This window comes from Synchiropus splendidus, chromosome 1 (assembly GCF_027744825.2).
Source record: "Synchiropus splendidus isolate RoL2022-P1 chromosome 1, RoL_Sspl_1.0, whole genome shotgun sequence".
NCBI classification, from domain to species: domain Eukaryota; kingdom Metazoa; phylum Chordata; class Actinopteri; order Syngnathiformes; family Callionymidae; genus Synchiropus; species Synchiropus splendidus.
The window spans coordinates 26,923,981-26,948,149 of NC_071334.1; the positions used below are offsets into that span (position 1 = coordinate 26,923,981).

At 43.6% G+C, this 24,169-nt stretch overlaps 1 protein-coding gene across 1 annotated transcript; it reads left to right on the forward strand.

The window, feature by feature from the left end:
• Positions 1-8,025: 8,025 nt before the first annotated feature.
• On the forward strand, positions 8,026-23,908 carry LOC128752690 (neurotrypsin-like). Its single transcript, XM_053854170.1, has 14 exons — positions 8,026-8,371; positions 11,856-11,898; positions 16,905-17,147; positions 17,600-17,738; positions 17,815-17,993; positions 18,083-18,230; positions 18,804-18,982; positions 19,952-20,093; positions 20,284-20,504; positions 20,857-20,998; positions 21,060-21,338; positions 21,459-21,581; positions 21,648-21,916; positions 22,078-23,908. Exons 1-14 carry the CDS (start codon positions 8,273-8,275, stop codon positions 22,563-22,565), a joined length of 2,694 nt encoding a protein of 897 aa, XP_053710145.1. The 5' UTR covers positions 8,026-8,272; the 3' UTR covers positions 22,566-23,908.
• Positions 23,909-24,169: the final 261 nt, after the last annotated feature.

Consider the following 24,169-nt stretch of genomic DNA (forward strand, 5'->3'; position numbering starts at 1 on the left):
ACCATTTACCAAGCGTTTGTATTTCATGGTTTCCGGTGTGTTGGCGTCCTGCAAGTGATGCTTCGTCACCTTTGATGACCGGCGCATTAGAAGTCTGTGGCCACTAGAGGACAGTGTTGCTACAGTCAAGATTTACAACGAGCGAAAAATACGAAAGGTTGAGGTGACAAGTGAATCATTTCGGAGTACTAAATATTACAGGAATTTTCGATGCATCATGTTTGTCTTTCAATGCCATATTTTTTTAGTTATCTAACATTCTCACTGAAGAACAACACTATGACTTTACTTTGTAGACTAGACAGACAAGGTAAGGTAAATATATAAAGGGACGAAATAAGGAAAAAAACCACACAAGTAGAAATATAAATAAAAATAAATAGATACATTTTATTTAATTATTTATTTGATTTTTATTCCACAATTAAAGGAAATGTTTTTTTTAAATATACTTTATATCAAATATGACATTATGGTCTTTTTTAACCAGTTAAACTTCCACTTAAATGATGTCCATAGATGTGCCCATGTGGGCTCAGACTTCCGATACAAACATGAAAACCACTTGTGAAGGAAGAACTTCTGCTGTCGACACAGTCAACCTGCTATTGTTTCATGAAGGTATGTACAAAGTCACCTTTCAGGTTATAAATATTGGACTTGAACACAAATAGAAAGTCGATGTTTGTTGCAGCAGAGTGAAGCCATTGTTTCCCACCGTTCATCCTCAGGATTTCAAGTGAACAGCTCACCTCGGACATGTCGTGCCTTTCATTGTCAACCTGTCACCCAAATCAAATCAGTTTTGCTCAACTCACTCCATGTGAAAGGGCTTCACTTGTGCTGGAGTTCAGTGTTCAACGGCAACCTCATGCACAAAAAACAACAACATTTAAATCATCCCCCGTATAAAACTCACCCTCATCACATCCCGCAGTTACTCCTGAAAGGTTGGTCAGCATTTCCCCTCCCACAGGCACATGCACATATTGCCGTGCTGGTGCTCAACCCACAAAGAATGGGACTTCATTAATTCAATGTCTATTTTGGCAGAAATACATTCTCCGTGTGCAACACTTTCAGCTCATTTCCTTGAGCCATGTCAGCGGCACGCGCGTATCATCATGAAGCAAAATGTTGTTGGTTTCAGTCTGGCCTTGGACTTTTAAAATTAATGCCATGGAATTGATGAGAGAGGAACTTTTTATGTCAAAAATCAAAGGATGAAGAAAACAATGGTTCAAGAAGGGACACTTTCATCATGCACAGGAAAATGGCTGGTGCACCTTTAGGGGTTCTGTCTGTGTGAGTCCTGTCATGTCAGGATCAGTCCCAGGACTGTTTTAGGGTCTGGTCCTCGTCTTGTCGCATCCATGGCTTGGTCTCGGACTGGGCGGACTCTGGATTTCAACTGAAGACCGGTCAAGACTCACAGAGAAAACTGTCATAATAGGTCAGCATCATTGGTGAAAGACGGATTCTGGTTCACTTGTGTTGTGCTTTTCCTTTGATATTTATGAGGGGTCTCAAAAACTGATCCACATTTAGGCTACAGTGGGTGCAGGTTTTTGTTGCAACTTATCAGGAGGACACCCAAACACCAATACAATGTTTTCTATCAGACACCTCACTGGTTAACCAATGTTTGCTTGTGTCATTGGAACAAAAACCTGCACCCACTGGGGCTCACGTGTGGATCAGTTTGATACTCCCCATATGCATGGTCTTGGTCATGTCTCTGCACCAGTGGATCGGATGTAACTGTCACAACTCACAACTTTATATGCATTAATCGTCAGAAGATTAAAGTAGTGTAACAGATCTCGCATCAGGAAAGAGGAACTACAGTGGAGGAAGGACACCAGCGGGAAAACATCTGCCAACTAGGCTTGCAAGACCACGTTGTTCCCTCCTGGTGCGTAAGTTTTAAATTAAAATTGTTTATCGCTGGTCATTAAACACAGCAGCAGTGAGATGACGACGCAGTGTGCGCTGTAATGTGTGTGCGCTTTGAAGAGCGAATCAGAAACCCATTGGGACAACCATAAATCAGAGCCTTCAGAGGAGAGAAAGTGCCAGTGCACAAGAAGCAGGCTGACTGAGCTCCCAAACGTGGTGGAACAGATGCCTTTTAAGCGTCGCCTCAGCACGATCAACGTTTGTGCTCCCTCCATCTTCTCTGACACTCGTGGCATTTGAGTCTCCCCTGATGCTTCGGTTCTGTGTAACTGCAGCGATCATGGCGGGTGAGTGCGTGCACACCCTTTTGCCCCCCCGGCTGCCGGAACACAACCAGAACTGCATCTCAGGAAGGGAACAACCAAGGCAATCATGTTTCATCTGCCTCCTCCAGCGGAGTGATAATGTGAGAGGAAAGCAGACAAAGAGGAAATTGAAATATCAAAGCCGCGCGCGAGAGAGCAGACCCGAGCGCTCACACATCTGCTGGTTCCGGGTCGGTGCGTGGTTGCCTCCTGGAAGGGAAGCAGGGACATTAATGAACGACAGCAAGAGGTAATGAGTCGTTTGTAAGAAGTTAAGAGCTGTACTGATCCGTTTCCGCGCCAACTGTGGAGACATCACAAAGGCTTCCAGTGTCCGGGTAAAGCTTCCACGCGCTAGTGTTCCCTTATTTAGAGTTATCTTTTTAACATGAACCCATCGTGACAGCCTGGATGTTCTGGAGGTCATCCTCTGTATCTTATTGTCTCGAGGAGCTGCTGTGCTGCCATGACAACCTTAACACCAAATCCATGAGCAAAAGAAACAAAAGCCTGATGGCTGCTCTGAGACGGGAAAAACGCTGCAACTAAAATTGGGAATTTGTCATGAACGACTGTCAATTGTCACCAAACTTCCCCCTCCCACAAATCTATGGTAAACTGCGGCCTACTGATCCTTGTGAGCAGTTAGCAGAAAGAAACTGAACTAAAACTGGTCATATACTGGTCAATAACTTGACTTCAAGGTCATGCACGACTGGACTGGACTGCACGACATGTTTGTTTGTTTGCGAACAGAACAACAGAACAACACTAAAATGGTTGATATTTCAACCAATATTTCAGTGAAAAATGGGCAAACTAACCTGGTACGAATGCAGCATACGCATGATGCCGCTATCGCTTCAACTCGTGTGAGAGGTTCCCGTTTACAAAGAAGAGTTAGCAGGAATTCCTGACTTTGTCAGAACAATGTACTGTTGAGCACTGCAACAAAGCAACCTTCATGAGAGAGGATGTCGTAGGTGGAGCTTGTTAACGCTACTGCCACCTGCAGTCCGATTGAGCACATTGCACTCATAACATTTAGACTGCAGCCAGACTAATTTAAAACTATATATTATTATTTTAGTTATAAACAGTCTTTGACTTAATGTACCAGAAATATGAGTCAACAGCCAACCTGTCTATTCTTTGAAGCCATTTCTAGCATCTATCTGTTCTTTAATTTATCTTCATCTGCAACATTTTATTTTACCTTTGGGCAGTTTCTTGCCTGGTATTTCATACTGGACCAATTCTCAACATCTTGTCATAAATTCACACATTGGTTTATTTGCATTTTTAGGGCATTTATTTGCTACAGCATTTACTGTGAAACAATGAGGGACACCTTGTTTCTCTATGATTGTTAATGCAGGGCTATAACATACATACAGATCCTAGTGGGAGTGAAAGAGTGTGTGGTTTGGCACCGTTCCAGTCTGAACATGGTTAAATAACATTTTCAGGAAAGTTCCACAGCTATTTACATTGTAGATTCTCACTGAAGGCATCAAAACTATGAATGAGCATGCAAGGAATTATGTAGTAAACAAAGTGTGTAATGACTCAAAACACGTTTTATATTTTAGAGTCTTCAAAACAGCCACCCTTTGCTTGGATTACTGCTGTGCTCACTTGTGGCTTCTCGCGAGGAGCTTCACGATGGAGTCACCTGACAAGAATTTCCAACAGGTGACTACATCATGAAGCTTATTAAAAAGGCCATGGGTTTGCAGCGCAGCCAACAAAGCAAAAGGTGGCTACATTGAGTCGTCTAAAAAATGAAGCATGTTTAGAGTTATTCCATTATTTTTTCTTTGCTACATAATTCCAGATATCCTGCATCATATTTCTGATCTCTTCAGTATGTATCTACAATGCAGAAAAAAAAGAAAAAACACTGGATCAGAAGGCGTGTCCAAACTTTTGGCCTGTACTGTATATGGGCACTTCACACCTCTGCTCACATGCCACACTTCATTCAGGGGAAAAAATGGTACTCAAACTTGGCTTTTAAAACACAGCATACAATTAATTCACCGAAACAAATCAGTCTTGCTCAGAATGACCTCAGAATGAGGTCACAACGAACACATCTTTAAGCTCAGCATCCTTTTACCATGTGATTAAAAATATACACATTATTTCTCATTATATTTTGATATATAGAGATAATTTAAAAAAGTATTATCTTTGATAATATCTAATAATATTGTGGTATTTATTTATTTATTAATATTAAACACGACACAGGGAGGCTCAAACAGCCTCTGCAAAGTTCTAGTCTCTTTACTCCAGTAGGAGTTCTATGATCTGGAAGATGTCTGGGTTAAGATCAGTTTGGAGGTGCTGGCAATGTTGATTTTGTTGGTTGGGTGCTGTGTTTGTCAGGTGAAATGAGCTCCTTGGTGGAGGTAAGTGTTGCTTTGGTGCATCTCTGGTAAGTTCATTCCTATAACTACCATCACAGTCACATTGGCAACTAGCATCACATCATTTGACTACGGATGTTGGCAAAAAGAAGGGATGGAATGTTAAACAGTTGGCAGTGGCTTCAGTGTTAGCTTGTCTTATACTCCGCTCTCCTGAACCTGCCTGCCAATTTTCCTTTTTCAATTTACTTAGGCACTTTCAGAAATGTGTGCATTGAAAGCTATTCTGGTTGACTGAAATGATGAGTCACAAACAAGATATTTTTTGTCATCAGTTTTAGGCCCAATGAAATATGATCAAGGGCCACATTTGGCCCCGAGGCCAGACCTCGAACATGCCTGATATATAATCTCTCCATCTGTTCCACTTGTATCTGTCATCATTTTGGGTTTGTCTGAATGTTTTGATTTATTTTACGTATTATTTTATTTTTATTATTTTATTTTTATTTTTACGTATGTATGGTTTGTATGTATGTTGGAGTGGACAGAATGAGCTTGAGCCGGTATGTTGTTGTTTTCTTGTAAGAGAAATGTTCGAGATGTGTTCGATGTACGGTTGTGTATATGTCCTGTTGTAGTTTTTCACCAAAAATCTGCGTCCACGGCTACTTGGCATGAGAAATAAAGACATCTGTGGTCGATACGTCAAGTCAGTCTGAACTGGAACGAAACTTTGAGAGCAGCTAAACCTTCCTTCCTTCCTTTTGGACCATCAAATCTTAAAACTTATGAAGAAGGACTTTGTTTGTCTTGAAGAAGCGATCACATCTAAATAGTTATGACAATACAGGACAGACAAGAAAATCAAAGCCCATTTCAGATTTGGGCCAAAGATTAAAAACTCTTATCACTAAGCGCAGACATCAAACAGCAGCATTGCAGGAGAAACTGTACAGTTTTCAGCTTCGTTTCAGGAGTAATCTCCCACCCGCGGGCTGGTGGGTAAAACAAAACCCTGTAAAGTAGATGAGTTTAGCTAATCTCAGCCGACCGGCACACAGCTTCAGGGGCTCACAGGAACAGAGAATCTACATCGAGGCAGGAGTCTGTTTTTTCATTATAATAAAGGTGTAATTTGCTTCTCTGCATGCAGCCGCATCAAACGGCATGAAAACACTGCTGTTTAGAACAGAACTGATGATTAAAGTTTGTGCAGGGAACTTTACCAAACAATCAAAACTTGATGTTTGGAATGATTTGATTCTGCACTGAAGCCGGTTTATAGTTTGGCTGAATGGTATTGATCTGGTCCTTTAGGAGGCTCTGGAGCAGACCTTCTATCGGTCTCACATCTCAGCACTTGGCAACCCATTTCTTATCCCTGCAGTAAGGCAGGAGACAGGGATGTATCGGCCCATTACTGCCCGACCTTGGATCAGAATGCTAGGCTCTTATGGATCAGTCAAATCCAGCTGTCAATACTTCTAAATCAGACATTATCAAACACCACAGATCCCTTATAAGGTAACAGACAATGAAAAGGCAGGAAGAACTGCAGTTTACCGACAGACGGTGCCTAAAATTTTGGCTGACTCGTTTCACAGCAGCAACATCCACAATGACAATGACCATCTTCACAATCCGACATCTTATTCAAAGATGTCCCCTCATTATCTGTCCTCATCTGAAACCTTTCTCCTGGATCATTCTCCAAACACATCCTCAACTACTAGCACATGTCCGTATGTGCCTTCTTATTATTTAAATTCATCATCATCCTGGATGCTGGCTGAGCTGACTGAATATTGCAGCCAATGTCTGCTTGGGATTCTCTCCAAAAAAAAAAAAAAAGCTGATTATATTGGATCTTTTTTTACCCACTAATGGCTGCTGCAGACGCTGATGGGAAAATTTACACTGCGCAGGTTTTTGGTTTTCTACAGGACACTGACGAATAGAGCAGTTTTTGGTAGCCATGGGAGCATTTGCTCTAGTGGAGCTTAACCCTTGGATCTCTTGTGTCCAAGCTAGAACAGCTGCTGCTGTAGACCTCGGGCAGGTACAAGGTGGTCGACTCCATTTCACACAGTCGACTGCAGTCCCAAGAGGCTTGGACACAGTGGGCGGATTGAACTGCAGGACAAGTGTGGTGTCTGTCTTGGATCTGGCGATTAATATATCCACCTTCCCACTTTAACCACCGCACCGATGTCAGCAGTTGCAGTGTGATCAGTACAAACGAATTTACGATGAATACCATTTTGCTTTGTGTTTAACTGGAGCCGGACCCATGTGTCCACACGTGTTATTTAGTCTCCTCATTTCCAGCATGATTGTGACCCCCAACAATGAAATAAAATCACCATATAATTGCTGGTTTGATTTGAAGTTCCATGACAACAACCAGCTACTCTGGACTGTGTAGAGATGATTTGTTGATCAATCTGGTCAGTGTGACGTCAAAAAGTTGAGGCCACTTAATAGGTCACTTTAGATGATCAATATTTTCTGTCATAGTCTAATTTTATTTATTTATTTGTATATTTTCTATTTGCATGCATTTTGATACGTACCATGGGGCTCAGTATTTGCTAAGGTCTTAGAAAAGTAGTGTCTTCACAAATCATCACCTTCTAGAAGAAGTGGTTTTATGTCAGGACACAGTACGAAGACAGGTCTTCTAAAAGTAACCGACGACGTTCTCTTAGCAGCAGACAAAAAAGGAAGCTGCATTTTGATTCTGATTCTACTGTTGATCATGAAATTTTACTGGACCGCCTTTGCTCCTGGATGGCAATCAAAATAACTCGTAACAATCCTTTCTTCATCCAGAGCCAAATGTAACTGTGGCGTACCGCAAGGTTCCTGTCTAGGTCCCATTGTATTTTCAAGCTACCTCTTGGTCAAATCATCCCGCAGCACCACGTGTCTTTCCACTGTGATGTAGACTGGCATGTCTTGAGGATGTCATCAGATGGATGCAGCTGAACCAGTCCAAAACAAAAATATTCAGAATAATCAAATATAACAGAAATACTCTATTAAAATCTAGACCATTATTATTATTATTATTATTATTGCAGATTTTACAATTCATTTTACGCGCCTATTCATTTGGTAGAACAAACAGGCGTTCAAATAATTATAATAGTTGTATCTAATTTCTATGACAATATGTTTTGGTGCAGAAAGTTGGAGTGTGTTTTTGGCAAACCTTGTTATTCTCTCACTTCATTAGTAATGTGCTGTGTTTTGCCTCCACTGGCTGCTGTAGCTGTGCATCATCAATTATTTAGTGAAGACACCGACCGAAGTAGTTTAAATTAATTCTAGCGGGAAAAAAGACGGTTCATTGTGGGAGAGTTCTGTTGTCAGCGGGATACGGAGGAGAAGAAAGAGGCAGTCAATTGTGCCGTTCCTGTTTTCGCAGAGCTCACCATTATTTCAGTCAGGATTGGAGGGCTGCGTGCGTGCGAGAGAGAGAGGGAGTGTGTGCGTGTGTTTAGTGCCGCACCCCGTCTCTTCGCGTGAAACCTCCATCATCCTCATCATCACCGGCACAGAGCCCGGGTTCACCTCTCGGACGGGTCTGCGGCGGGAGATGGGAGAGGAGCAGCCTCCTCTCTGCCTATGACACGGACACACCGGGCGGGAATGATGGCGATCAGCAGCCGGAAAATGTTGCACTTGATCGGATCCGCCTTCTTCTGGCTGCCGCTGTGCGCGGAGGTACGTCTTCTTTATGTAGAAGCTGCTGCTGTAGATGTTGCTGTACAGCCCACAATACATTAGACGCTCGTCAAACACATTTAAATGTATTTAAATCCAGTTAGTGGCCGGGCTCGTGTCAGGTTGGTTCGGGACAATGGGGGATGCAGGGATGAGTTTATTCACCGCCGCAAGCGCCACTTCACACCACCTTTAGCCAATTAACGCGCGATTTGACCCGTTTGTCCAATGAAGGGGTCATAAGAATGTGATTCCAGCGGCAGCCCTCCGCCCTGCACCTCCTGCCCCCGGGGCGGCGTATCAAGCTCTCAGCCGGGTGTCGGCGCGTGTGGCCCCGCGGTGGTTTGAACATGAACCCGGTGCGGCCGATTGAAGCTTGTCACAGTCGGTCAGTCATCTGCGATGGGAGGACGCGGGAGAGAGTCAGGAGTTGCTGTTGTTGTTGCCGGTGAAATGAGAATTAAGAAGCCAGGGCTACATTAAGAAAGCAATGAGCGCTGTCCATAAGATTTAAACAATAATAATCTCAGCTCAAACACGCCAGCAGATGATGCAGCCTCAAAAGGAACCTCAACACATTCAGTTTTTACGTCTAATTTGATTAGATCAGTCATTCCAAACAAACATTTTTTTTCCCATGATGTGGTAAAATCTCTGTTAACTCAGTATTAAATATTGTATAAGGTCATGGCTTTATGAGATGTGAGGATCACTGGATCCACCCAATCCAACAAGGAAGCAGGTCAAAGTGTTTCACCTGTCTTCTGTAGTTCTAACAGTTGATAAAGGACAGTTGTGGTGCTTCATTCATGGAACATACTGGTACCTGTGCGGTTCACATCTAATGGCTCACAGGTGATCACATTACCTGTCTACATACAGCATAAAGCATGGTATAAAGCTTTACAGTGTGAAGCACCTGCCTCTTTTTGTGTAGGTTCTTATTTTCGGGCAAAAACTGAGCCCGTCTGACGGGTCTGCGGTGTTCACAGGTGCACACTGAACTCATGACCATCCTGACCACTGCATGTAGCACCACATTTTAAAGGTCATCCAGGCTTGACCTTCACACATCAATGAAGGCTGCTGCCCTTTTGGATGAAATTGACAGATTGGAGGTTTAATGAATCAACTTTACACTGTTAAACTGATCATCCTCTAATGCTGAGTCACAAAAATTTCATACGTCCTTCAGACCATGTATCTCACAGACACATGAGGCACATTAAATTCTGAATTCTAGCTATTTTTCTTGTGAGGCCATTATGCTGCCTAAATGAAACCTAAACATAGTGGAGTCTGCAGAAAAGGCAGTGAAGGCTTGTTCGAGTCTTTACTCACAAAAGGTTAATGGTTTTCTTATCTGGAGGTACCGAGCTAGTATTCTTGAGATAAGTACTCGCTTGCTATAAAACCCTTGTACTTTATATAATTGGATAATTCATCAGCTATTTTCCAGACCGTGTTTGCAACCTGTCCCATTTTTAACTCATCCCTGAATTAGTTCCAAAAAACAAAACAAAAGAAGAAGCCTCATGGGTGAGAGCACTCGTGCTTGAATGTCGGGATGAAATAGCGAAAATGGGAAATAAATCAAAAAGGAGCCAATTGGGAGCTGAACAAACTGAGGCAGAATATGTGGCTCACTGGAGGGAAATTCTCATGTCATGCAGCTCATTTATAGAAACACCAGGAGAAATAGTCCCCTCTCTGGATCCTCCACAGCCGACTCCTTCATCTCTGGATGGGATGACTGAGCAGCATTCTGATAGGCATTGTGCATTATGTTCAGGAAATGGTGGCATCTTGCAAGTTGTGAAAGTAAAATGACAAGAAGACTGAAGCCCTCATTTGAAAACAAAATACACACATCAAGAAAACACAACAAAAACACATCAAACACTGCAACATTCTTTCAGCAAGCAGAAGATGACACGTGATTAACTACAGTAAGAAAGAAAGAAAAAGAATGTGTACAAACAAAGCCAAAGCGAATCATAGAGTAGTAATGAATAAAAGAAGTACTGAACAACGTTAAATAAATCCAAGTACTAAACGGCAAATGGATGATGGAATGATAGGCAGTTCGGTGTATAACAATCTAATTATGACCAGAACTTTGATGCGCGGGCGCTGATGACATCACATGCCTCTGTGGGGTCAAGCAGACGGGTGAATATGGAGAGAGATCTAGTTAGATAAATCACCTGAAACACGGAAGGACACCCAAGAGAACCACACAAAAAACATGTAATACAGTCATGCAATGTTTGAAATCATATTAAACAACAAAGTCACACGCACGCACACATCTCACACGACTAACACACATTTACACCACAATGAAGACATGACGAAACAAAGACATGTACAGTTCATGCAAAAATTCAAAACATTAGGAACAAACACTAGGACAAACACAATTCAAAAGTATGTAATTTCCTTGGGAACCAGACACAAAACACCAGGAAGAAACCACATAGAAATCCCAATTCTTCTTATTCCAGTCTTGTTTGAAGTAGCTATTGTCAGGCCCTATGATCGTCACCTGTTTGCAGACCAAGTGAAACAAACTGACTCAGTCAAAAAAAAAGACAAAATGAAGATGTGCATTTAAAAACTGAGCCAAACATCATGTAGATTTGAGGGTGGGGGTATTGTGACGCTCTAGTCACAAATTCAGTAGCGTGGACTTCCGCTTCTTTGCTGTGGCGGTATGTTGAGCGTGTGAGAGTGTGTGTGTGTCAGCGTGGCAGCAAACTGGACTCAGCTGTGAGAGCGTCACAAATGATTAGAGCAGTAATTGCTGCTTGAGAAAGATATGTTTGCAGAGATGAGAAGCATGTTGAGGCCACAGGTCACTTGGTTCTGCTGTGATATGATTATTCTGACTGGTCTCCTGGGACCATGCTCCACCCTCACTCAGCGTCTCTGCTTGAGCGTGTTGGATTGTGGCGGCTCTCACCTTTCTGAGCTTGGATGTGTGGCCTTTGCGCGCCCTCAGCACAGCAGCGTCGAAGCAGCAGCAGCAGCAGCAGGGTGCGTTAGCTGCGCGTGCCCTCTCCTCCTCTGGCTGATGTGTTGCCTTGTCAAGGATGTGACCTGATTTCTGGAGAATGAAACCAACACCTTCCTGTCAGTGATCATCTGTCGCTGCCTTTTACTATTTGTTGACACCTCCATGTGAGCTGTCGTAAGTGATTAATATGACGACTCTACTGACGAATATGCTCATTTCTGCCGCATATTGTGGCATTTCATGACGTGACAGAATGGTCCACAAACCAACTTTCTTTCATTATATATATATAAAAAAGTTTTTCACCCTCACCCTGTTATCATTTGTTTCCTTTGCTCCTCTCCCAAAATGAATCATCATATAAGTTTATTGATATATTCTCAGTTTGCTGACTTTAAGTCTATTTTCTCCAAGACTTACTCATATTTCTATGTCGTCTGACCCGGTGCTTTCTGTCTCCTGCAGGTGCTGACTGCGGACAGTTACTTGAATGAGGTGCAAAACTCTGGTAGGTGGAGGTTATTGACTGTTAGCGCCCATTTATTCTGCCTCTCCTCCCACGCCACCCTTTCATTTTCATACATCTTCTCCCTCGTTTTTAACCCACATTCTGACTCAGTCGTGAAACCTTTCAGTTCTGCCTCTAACTGCTCCAGCTCTGCGCCTACTCTCCCTCTGGCATGCAACCCTCCGATTTCTCGTCTTTCTCCCTGAGAGGTGGTCGTGGTGGGGGTGGGGCAAGAGACGCCGCCTTCTTCATCGGCGGAAAATCCTGGATCCAACATGCCCACCTTTACACTAGCCACGCTTTGTCTCAACAGACAGGAGGGGGAGGCACTAGATTGTGCTTTGGTTTGTGGTGATTTATGAAAATGTGTGTTTGTGTGGAGGCTGCCACACACCCACCCCCCCAAATACTGCAAACCTCCAAGTGTGAAGCGTGTCAAATACTCATTGTGACTGGGTAATGGATTATGGAAGCAGAGAGGCTGAGTGTTCCCATGGCGATGGGGAGAGCACTGTTGTCGTAGCGATGAGGAGGGTGTTACAGCCGAGTGTTTGTGTGCCTGAACACCGCGGGTGTTGATGGATTCAATTGGTTGGACAGTGTACCCGTCATACTGGGAGCCAGAGCTGAAACTACAGCTAACTTCCATGATGGCAGACGACAAGTTAGGAAGGCTGATCCAGACCCAGTGAGGAAGCCGCTTGGTTGTCTTATGCTTTCAATGAAATTAAAGATTCATCAAGAGTTCAGAGCTTTAGCATTTTATATCTTGCTCCAACTCTTTGTTGGTTGACTGCTCAGATGTCTGTGAAGGATGGCTTCATCTACGCTGCAGCTCGCCGGGATCGAGAAGGTCTCAAACCTGTGGACGGGAGAGGTTCCATTGGATCCACATTTGGAGCTGCTGACCTTCCTCATCTCACGATCGACCTCATTGTCCAGGGGAGCAGGCCACTTGCCTGTTTAAGTAAAAGGCTTAATTCAGACCTCTACAGCAGGGGTTTCTGAACCGTTTTGATTTCCCAAAACAAATGGGTTCAGGGCCCATTTAAGGAGTAGAACTGATTCATTACTGAGACTGTGTTCAGTAGCCATGCATACATACATACCGTACAAAACCTAGTGAAATGACATGTAACCATGTGATCAGCGCAAAGATATTGTCACGAAAAAGTCCCATCAGCAGCAGAAGCAGGCACAAGTCACGTTCATCAAATTTAGTAAAGAAAAAAAATACCCTTGATGGAAACTGCTGAGAAATTTGGAAAAACTGAATAAAATAAATATAATGAAACCATAAAATAAAAATTATATATTTTATTTATACTCCAAAGAAGATACTGTATAAGTAAAGTGTAAATGAAAGTATTGCCATGAAATGTTTAAAATAATTTTCATAACTGCTTCAACAGGTGCTTTCATGAACAGTTTTTATGTTGGGGGTGCACCATCACTTTCTTTCTTTTTTGCTTTTCAAGAACTCCTCCATAGTTGGTAGCTATCACAAATTAGCAGCTGTCAAGTCATTTCAATGACACACTACTGCCACCATATGTGGCAAGTGTATTAGAACTGAGCGTCTCACAGCCCAGAGGTGTGAAACAAAAAACTTCTAGCGGCCCTCTAGGGGGCGCCCGCGGCCCAACTGGGGCCTCAGCCCTATGGTTAAGAATCACTGCTCTTCTGTATTAGTAGTAGCATTCTGGTCATTCATGTCTAATGCTTTGTCACAAACGTGCCCTCAAAGACATTGGGGGCTGATTTTACGTATTCAGCCTGCAAAACTGTTTGCTTACACACTTTGTTACGTGAGCACATAATGGCATGTCTTTGAAAGGGACAAACTTCTTTTGCTTTACAGAAATAAATATGGAAAATTGGGGCGTTTACACACAAGCTATCTTGTTGCGGGAGGAGGAAACGCAAATTCATGCCACACACCAGGTTAAAAATTGGCTGAATTGCTCTGGCAACCTCTAATACACACGATGGATAGGGAGAGGGGAGGGTTTTTTTTTTAAACTCTTCTGTTAAGTGGAGGGCATTTATTACTTATAAACTGTTTGCACAGAATGAATGAAATATTTTTTGGATTGTGGGCATAAGCAAAATTAACTATCTGAATTGAATGTAAATTTTATGAATCGTTAATTAAATGACAAACACAATTTTTAATCTAAAAATGAGGGTATTTTTATAACAGGAAAATGAATGTTTTGACAGTCTTTTATGGATAATGTCTCAAATGGAGCGCATCTCGTCTGTTCAGGGGAGGTCAAAGAATTGACTCTTGGCCACATAAATAAATAAAAATAAGTAAAAAGGTCTTAATGTTTGAGATTTCTCTATTTTTGCAGGTCATATTTGCCTCACATAATGAAAATTCCTTCATATTACTTGTCCTAAATTGCTATTAAAAATGCAGCGTTGAAGTGGCACTGGTTTCCCAGAATGTGCCATGTTTACTATCTACTGCTCAATACTTGCTTTGCTTCTTGTCACAAATGACACTTGTTTTATTATTGATCATCTTTAAGAATAAGGTGTCACACCCTTGTATGAAATACGGCTGCTTGGAAAAATGAATTTCCTGAACCTGGAAGCAGACTTTGGAGAACAAGTGCTCGTTCTCCACTTGGCCCTCTGAAAAACGAAAGGCTGAAAAGCAATTGTTAATTCTCAGAACCCTTTAAACTCAGCATGAAAACAAAGCACAGCAGACACCGGATCACAAACAACCACTGGTTATTGGCACCTGAATGAACTCATGAATGGCCTCAGGGAGATCCTCATAACTTCACACAACAATCACTATTGCTGTGTCAGCTGTGCAGCAGGGGTTGACCAGTCATCCCAGTTAGGGAGCTGCACAAAGCAATAACGCACCTTCACACAGATCTGACTCCAGCTGACAGCCACAGGCCTTTCACTAGCTCACAGGCATCCACATTTTATTGTAGTGAGTCTTTCCATTTGGTCTCTCGGAGCGTTCTCTGAGTCTGACTCAGATGAATTTGTGTGTGTGTTCTGGGTGGGTGTCTGAATAATAATTCGAGATGCTCAAGCTGCGTGTGTGTGTGTGTGTGTGTGTGTGTGTGAATGAGATAAGACTGCTGCTGGTTACTGAAGCATCTGTGCCATTAATCATTATTGTCTGGCCTGGAAACACAAGTACCAGAGTGTGATAAGAGCAGGAATATTATTGAAATCATTCGCTTTGTGTTTTTCATTAGCTGTGATTGATGGCGGATGGAAAACTGAAAATAATTACAGGAGCAGAAGAGAAAACAAGAGAAGACGACTAGAAACACAAAGCCAAAAATAAAATCACTCCCCGGTTGCACCATGCAAAATGCTACCCTTGCTGAAAAGCATTTCTCTCTGAAATTAACCCGAGAACATCATTACGCTTGTGTGAAGCTGGCGCTTCTTAATCACCAGGTAGTTTTACGTCCACCGACAAGCTTGATGCAGTAACAGCATCTTGTGCTGACATCTCTGGGGCAAATAACGTTTGTACAGTACAAACGCCCAGAGAAGTGCACAACTGTCATGTTTCATTTTTTTTGCCCCTAAGTCAAGACTTACATCTAATGGGGATCACTTTCCCTTATTTGATGTCATCTTGCTTTTTCATCTTCTTTATTCCCTATAGTTCATTTGCATGTAGGGTAACCTCACTTTATGACATTTACTTTCCATGACAGCTGCAGAGCTGCTTCATGTATAATATACATGTGGATTCAGCTCTTTGCGTGGCCTTGTTCATCTTTGCCGTCGCCAGCAAAAACACTTTGGGAACAGTGTACTGAAAGGCCCTATATAAATACAGTTATTATCATTAGCATTATTATGATTACTATTTGGGATGTACCGTTCACATGTTTACGTTCTTCAGCTCTTCAGTGCTGCCGTTGTGGTATCGGTGGCCGTTTTATGAGTATGAGTACTCAAGTCCGATATCAGACCGATACCCAGTACCAGTATCGCTACATCCCTAAACCAGTCATAATTCAAATAAATTAAATAGTGTTATATTTTTTTATTATTATGTATTGTTATTATTACATATATTTGTTTTAAGCAGGTTTTTTGTTTTGTTTTGTTACCAAAAACACTTCAAAATACTGTATTAACAACAACACAAAAACTTTGCTTTGACCACTAATACTTGTGTCCTTTGTGTGTCTATATGAGGAAGGCATGACCATTGTCTGGCTTATGGCCCTTGATCAGAATGTAATAGAGATCATAATATATGAGCTTCTCAAATCCTGACTGGCAATGAAAGGATGTGAAGTGTCGCAAATGGGCATTTTGACAAGATCGTATCAAATGAACATGCAAGTGATGCTAGTAGTTGAGTGGCAACGCTAATTCCTAAATACTTTTTTTCCCTATGTCTTCTGAAAAGTCAGTTTCTATTTCATAAATCCGCTCAGGCCCCATGAGCTTCTGGGTTTTACAACATTTTGCTTAAGCCGTGTCCATCGAAGGGACAGATTGTAGATTGTTCTTAAATGTGTTACCTCTGAAAAGTGACAAACGTGTTCCAATTTTGGACAGATCTCGAAGAGCCTTCAGGCTCATGTTTGTGTTAACAAGCAAGTGCCACACCAAAAAGTGTAGCAAGTGGCCATAATGTTCTGGTGTGTGGATATTCTCCAGCAATTTTAGATGAGAATTAAAGCTGTGGATTTCCTGGCTCTAATTTAGATGCTGCTTCATCTCTGAATTCCGTCACATATTCCCTCTTCACTGAGAGGATTACCATAAGTTCAGTTTCCACGGTGATGAGCGAGAGCTCTTCAAGTGAGGAAATGGAAGTAGTCAAAAATTGAGTTGTGATCCCGCTATTGTAGCATGTAAGTCTATATGTTCCGATAGAATTGTGACACCGAAATAATGTGATTCATCAATTTTTCCACAAACTTCTAATCATTTCTCCCCACGCTGTGACGGACTGTGACCTAAATCCTGACTTTGTAATTGTGTTGGTCTTTCAGTGCCCCTGTCCTGCTCCGAGGGATTCACTGAGCTGGGTTACTACAATGGCACCGTGTCCCAGACGGATTCTGGCGTCCCTTGTCTCAAGTGGACTGAGTTTCCCGACTATGTCATGCAGTATCCAGGTCGAGGACTCGGAGATCACAACAATTGTAGGAACCCGGACCGGGAGTCAAATCCATGGTGCTTCTTCAGACAGAACACTGGAGCGATCGGATGGGCCTACTGTGACTGTCACCAGGGTAATATGCTGTAATCCAAGACGGCCTGGGCAATTTTTAGAAGAGTATCAGGGATCATGTAAGCAAAAAATATATCAGGAAAAAAAGTTTGTAAGAATTAAAAAAGAAATCAATATGAATACATGGAGTAAGTAGGAAAACAAGAAACAATAGGAACAATGCATAATAAACGTAAGTTAAAAAATAGTTGACTGAGTAGATGCAGAAGAAATATGTATATGTTGAAAAGGAATGAAAGGATATTGGAAAATTAGGGCAGAAAAGGTTTTGGAAGTGTGGTGAAGAGCAGTCATATGAAGAATACGTGAAGAATACTAGAACTTAGAGGGTCGAGGACAAGTGGCACACCATGAATGAGGGAAGGTGAGAAGAGCAGGAGAAGTGTTTCTTAAACTGAAGCCTGCTTGGTCTCCATACGTCTCCAGATGACTTTCAGTGTCTTGCATTGTCAGGTGCTGCTCGTCTGGTTGGTGGCCTCACGTCTGGAAGTGGGCGAGTGGAGGTCTACTTGAATGGCCAGTGGGGGGCAGTGTGTGACTCCCACTGGACTGACAGGGACGCCAGTGTCGTCTGCCGTCAGATGGGTCTGGGGTAAATTGCATTTCTGGTCCTGATGCGGCAGCACTGTCTCGGTGAAGTGGCTTGAATCCTGGCCGTACCTTCTCAGGGAGATCGGCACGGCATTGCAGCACGCGCAGTTCGGCTCTGGCTCAGGTCTCTTCCACTACGAGCGTCTGGGATGCCGCGGGGACGAGGGCAGTGTCAGTGCCTGTCGCAGCAGAACTTTCGTCACCGGAGACTGTAACCATGGAAACGAGGCGGCAGTGGTCTGCGCACCACCGGAAGGTCAGTGTGACTTTGGTGACCAGAGCTGAATATTTCCCCAAAAACAAGACAATGGCTGTGAGGCATGTGATCTGCGCTTGTCCTTGCAGGAAGTGGGCCTCCACTCAGGCTGGTAGGAGGGGAGGAAGACTTTGAGGGTCGAGTTGAGGTCTTTCACGCCGGGAGGTGGGGCTCTGTCTGTGATGACGCATGGGACGACAGAGATGCCGAGGTGGTGTGCAGACAACTGGGATTTGGGTGTGTACAAACATGCTTCCTCATTGATGGTTGGGTCACGTTGTTTTCCGTTGTCTTCTATCATCACAGACAGACTGCAGACTCAGCATATCCTGGTAGTGGATTAGTATCCTCCAGCAATTCTCCTCAGCATTATCCGTGTCTGTGTTGAATTAGCTGAGGTTAAAATAAAGACGGGCAGAAAAACAATGTCATCTCAATTGTGGTTGCAACTAAGCTTTTGTTATAGCACCACCATGTGAATCTCTTTGGTACTTCAGTCTAAAAATGATATGGACAGAACATGGCAAATTGGAATGAGAATTCATGGTTTGAAATCAACAGTTATATGTTGACATTACATAAAAAAAGTATGTAACGCTTTCTATTCATGATTTAATCAACAAACTGGTGTTCAATGTGCCAGTCATATATATATATATATATATATATATATATATATATATATTTTTTTTTTTTTTTTTCATAATTCATTTTTCAAAATTGTTTATCATAATCTATATCATATGCATTGATTTGGAAAGTCATTCTGCATTTCTAACTTGTGTGTTTGTGTGTGTGTGCGTGTGTTAGTGGCGTGGCCAAGGCTTGGTCTTGGGCCCACTTTGGTCAGGGTTCTGGGCCCATCTTACTGGACGCTGTGAAGTGCTCTGGGAACGAGCTCTTTTTGGAGCAGTGTCCACATGGAGACTGGGAGCAGCATAACTGTGACCACATGGAGGATGCTGGGGTGTCCTGCAGCCCCTACACAGGTACCACACACATTTGTTTTGCTATCCTTGTGGGGACCTCTCATTGCCATAGTGCTTCCCCCAGCCTCTCACCCTCAACCTAACCATGCAAAACACATGGCCAACCTTAACCAGGTCCCTGAACCAAAGTGAAACCCAATTATAATGACCCAGTTATTTTGAAGTCTTCATCCACAAATTGAGGCTTAACCTCGTGGGGTCCACCCAAATGTCCCCACAAAAGCGTATGGTCCTCGCAAGGATAGTGTTTTGTCAAGAATCAGTCCACACAAAGTAGGAAGAAAATTTACACCAACATTGATTTTGCCATCGTTCTTTGTTAATGTGTTCACTTTCTGCATAAACACGATTTCAGTCTGCTGAGAGGAAGTAGGAGGCGACATTTTGTTTCACGTGTTGCCATGGTGAATCATGTCATCTACATTCCATTGATGAGGGCTTTTGTTTTAGTATCTACTTTGACACAAGGTTGACCTAACTAACCGTTAACCACCGTTCAGGAACCCAAAAAGAGTTTTAGAGATCAGTGTTGGACAACCTGTGGGTCCGGTTTTCTCACCGGCTTTGGTGAACCACCCTCTTGAAAATGACCCCTGGACTCTTAACCAACGTAAACCCAAGTGTAATGACCTGGTTATTTTGAACTTTTGATTCTGAAATTGAGGCTTAACCTTGCAAAAATGTCCCCACAAAGCAAAATGTCCTCACAAGTATAGCTAAATCTGGTACTCTCACATGAATATATGTATATACACACACACTCAATAATGGAGCAGCTATTTATAACCTCCGAACATCAATAAATCATTACAGCATAAAGCAGATGGAATCAGCTGCGTGTCACCACTTGTTAGATGAGAGTTTGAAAGCTTTTATTAGGTCCTTGATAAATAATAGAAACCCATGCGACTCTCAACACTTGTCCCAAATAGTCACTGTGGCATTATTCATGATGTGTACCTGTTTCAGACGGTGTGGTGCGCTTGGTTGGGGGGGACCACCCCTGGGAGGGACGCGTGGAGGTGTTCCACAATGGCGACTGGGGGACCGTGTGTGACGACCACTGGGCGCAGCAGCATGCGGACGTGGTGTGCAGACAGCTGGGCTACAGGTGTGGGGGCCCAGAACAGAGAAAAATATTGTTTCAGATTCCTGTGACAAATTCAAATGGTTGCCTTAGCGTTTGCAAAATACTCTGCATTCTTGTCCGAATTAGGCCCACAGGCCTTGAGTTTGGTACAGATTATGCATGTTGTCTAGATGAACCATCTGGGCTAATGGTTCAACCCATTGTCACACAGGGGTCACGCTGAGGTTGTGGCTGATGGAACATTTGGGGAGGGGGTTGGTGTGATTCTCCTGGATGACGTCCACTGCGAGGGGTCGGAGACGTCCCTGCTGGACTGCAGTCATGGAATATGGGGGCGGACGGACTGTTCGCACAGTGAGGATGTTGGGGTTCGCTGCAGAGGGAAGCCCAACCAGGAGACCAACGAGATTCCTGTCATAGCACCATCTACAGGTAAGAAACTAGAACATTGAATGTTTGTAAAGCACATGACTGAAAGATTATGATCATAATTCAAATAGGTTAGAAGCCATATTTAACCAAATATTTCAATAGAGCTCACATTAGGAGCTGAAAAGTATATACATGTCATATTTAATGCGATTAAACACTCATATGAACACTTTTCATTCATTGACGTCAATGCCCCTTTTCGTGGCTCCATCTCTTTGTGTTGGTCTTGCTGAGTCATGACAGCGTCTGCTGCATCTTAACTGTCGTCTGCTGCTAACATCAGACTGAAAGCAAAAAAAGAATCAATCTGTCTTGTTAGTGGGGCTTTGCTGATGACTGCTGCTGTGCGTAGGTCCTCTCCTGCGTTTGGTGGGAGGCAGCAACAGAAAGGAGGGGCGAGTGGAGGTCTATCTCCATGGTGACTGGGGAAGCATCTGCGACTCTGGCTGGAACGACCTGAACGCCCTGGTGGTGTGCCGTCAGCTGGGACACAGGTACAGTCCGACAGCTACAGTGATGATGACCCGGACAAACACCTCTGCACTGGCTCTGCAGTGGAGGAGCAGTAGCTGCCACCGGTTTCGGGCAGGGGAAAGGACCGATCCATCTGGACCAAGTGAGGTGCACGGGGAAGGAGGATTTTTTGGGTGAATGTCCATCACTGGGCCAGAGCATCCAGGGCTGCCGGCGGAGGGAGGATGCGGGAGTGAGGTGTGACGCCATGCCATTGAAGTCTGCGCCCCAAGTTCCTTCTCACGAGCTTAGCTGTGGACTGAGGAAAATGGAGGGCCAGGAGAAGAAAGGGGGGAGCCAGGGAGACGACAACATGCTGAGGTAAGCAGAATGGAATCACTGCAGTCAGTCACAGCAAATGAATGATGTTTAACATTTCAATGCAATGTGACGAAAACTATCTTTACACTAATGAAATCAACTCCGCTGACTGGATTTCAGGAAGCAGTGGCCATGGCAAGTGTCGGTGTGGCTCCAGACAGACGGGGATCATGCAGGTCCTGTCTGCAGTGGCACCTTGATTGCCCCCTGCTGGGCACTTACGTCCGCCTATTGTGTCAGCAGGTAAACCCCAAAGCATCAGAAGCATCCTGAAGTCAGGTCCCCACTCTCAACTTCTCTTTCCTGCAGGTTCAGCAGCGACCCATCCAGGTTGTTAGTGAGGTTGGGCGCCTCGGGGCAGAGCCTCACCCCGGAGCGTGTGGTTCTTCACAGGAAGTTTAAGGGTGAAAGCGGCGGTCATGACCTGGCTCTACTGAAGCTGCCCAGCTCTAAGGGTCAGTGTTTGACCTTCGACCACAACACCAACGCAGCTTGCCTTCCATCAGGAGACGTGGCACCTGTGGGGGGATCTCCTGTCTCCTGTGTTGTCATGGTTACGACTGGATGGTCAGGGGCGGGTAAGCGCAGCCTTTGTATCTGGTATCTAGCTTTAGATTTTCATGTCTTTTGTCTGCCCAGCAATAAAATCAAGAATCTTTTTGGAAACAGTTATAGCGAATAATGCTGTGATATGTGTAGTAAATATTGAAAAAAATTTGACAATCATTCTCTGTTCTAGACTCAGCAATTGCGTCCTGGGTACCTCTCATGTCACCATGGCAATGTAAGAAGCACTACGGCGATAGCTTCTCCAGCCACGGCACCCTCTGCGCAGGCAGTCCTCCAGACACCAGCATGCTCCATGACGACGGTTGCCAGGGCAACTCTGGAGGAGGGTTAGTGTGTCAGGCAAAGTCAGGCCGATGGGTCCTCGCTGGGGTCGTCGCCGGTGGATACGGCTGCGCTGACCCCTCCTCCCCCGCCCTCTACACCCGAGTCAGCCGCTTCCGAGGCTGGATAGATGAGGTGATGAATCCCAGAGTGCACCAGGAGGAAGAAGCTGTGCAGTCACACAGTGACCAGGAGCAGCAGGCCTACAGTCCTGCACACACACATCAGGAGACCACCAATGAGATGAATGAGATCAGACCCAAACATCAGTCAAACAACCGTCAGCATCTTCACATGCACCGCTCAGGGGACAAAAACTCACCGATTCTGGTCTGAGCCAGGCACGCGTCAGTGGCTGACCACCAGCGCCAAGTGACCGCTGCCTCAGGAGACTGAAGATGAAGCAAAGATGCTGTAAACTTGATTTTCTGCGCTCAAGGTCTGGTGTTTGAGCTTCTCGGCTGCACATGTGTGAGTGCTCCCTGTCCGGTACTTCTATGTTAAGAAGGAAGAACAGAGACTCTTTGGTTGTTCTAGGTCATTGTGGTCTTTCTCAGAAAAAAAGAAAAAAAAATCAGCATGAGATTTGAATGAAGGACGAGGACTAAAACTCAATAGTCTCTGGTACCAATCACCCGGGTCATGCATATCTATGTCTCTCAAACATTGCTCTGTCATATGAAACAAACTGACCCACAATACGTCCTCATCCCTACCTTCTTGTAGATACATTCCTCTCATGCTTTTTTATACATAAAAAGACAGTAGTATCAAACAGGGCTTTTCTCTTACCCACGACTATTTGAAGTATACCAGCGTCTCTGCAGTGTTGAATCCACTTTCCAGTGACAAAAAAGTCATTTGGGATTGGATTATACGGGTTATGATCAACGCATACCTTTGTTAGTTAGTGGTAGAAACCAGAAACATTTCATTCATTCGTATAATTAATAAACAGCTTAAGCAATCAAAACACAAGTCATGAAGTAAGTGAAGCAGAAATGAACATTGTTAGCGCTTAATGCAGGTCACTCACCTCCATCTGACCAATCTGTGGAGTGAAAACGTTACTGCTTGTCGCAGACTGGAGGAACTACAACTACATGTATGATGAAATCAGGTTTTCAACCTGACGTATCTATACATTTCAGTAGAAACTGAAATGTCTGAAGGCTAATGCAAAAATACACAATGTTATTGTCTTGGCAGCGGGAAGCTAGCAGCCACATAATTCATTATTGTTGACAAACTTGCTCCTCGAGTGTAGGGGAACGCAAAACTGCAGAAACACTGTTATCCGTCAAAACTAGCAAAAAGTCTTAGAGCCATCGAAGGTCGTGTTTTTTTTTATTGTTATTAATCCGATAGATAGGCTGATAGATAGTGTGATAGTTTCTCTTCCTGTCTAGAGCATATAGATAGTTTTCATTTCCACTGTAGGTGCGTGGTTTGACCTGGAGGTGGTGCTGTTGTCCCTGCCACCGAACATCTGCTTGTTTTCTACAGTTCATGTGAAGCCAACTGTACAGTGAGTGTCCTGTGATTAACTGTACATAAGCGAGTGTTTAGTTCTTACTTCTGTATGCGTTTACATGTGTGTGTGTGTCTGAGGCCGCAGTGTTACATGTTCAAATCATTGTTGAGTATTAAATATGGAATCAAAACTACCTCTGGAGTCGTCGTTGCTCCTCCGACCCCCTGACAAAGGTGCAAACAAGCAAACCTGGGAACCACGTGGTCACCTTCTGGTTGCAGAGAACATCTTGAATGGGGTCACTTTCACACAGAACATGTTTCAGGAAAACAAACGCAGGTGTTAGTGAGAGAGTTTGTGTTTGTTTTTTAGTTTGTGTGTGAGGGACCCAAGTGGACAGGTGAAGTTACAGGTAGCAGAGATAAAGAAGGTGGCCTTTAAGTACTTAGGCTCAACTGTCCAGGGA

Excerpts from the sequence above, each read along its gene's own strand:
- LOC128752690 (XM_053854170.1), top strand. The coding sequence starts at position 8,273 with ATGACACGGACACACCGGGCGGGAATGATGGCGATCAGCAGCCGGAAA. Across the intron at positions 17,148-17,599 it reads CTACTGTGACTGTCACCAGG|GTGCTGCTCGTCTGGTTGGT; the intron begins GTAATATGCTGT and ends TTGCATTGTCAG. Across the intron at positions 21,582-21,647 it reads TCCGCCTATTGTGTCAGCAG|GTTCAGCAGCGACCCATCCA; the intron begins GTAAACCCCAAA and ends TCTTTCCTGCAG.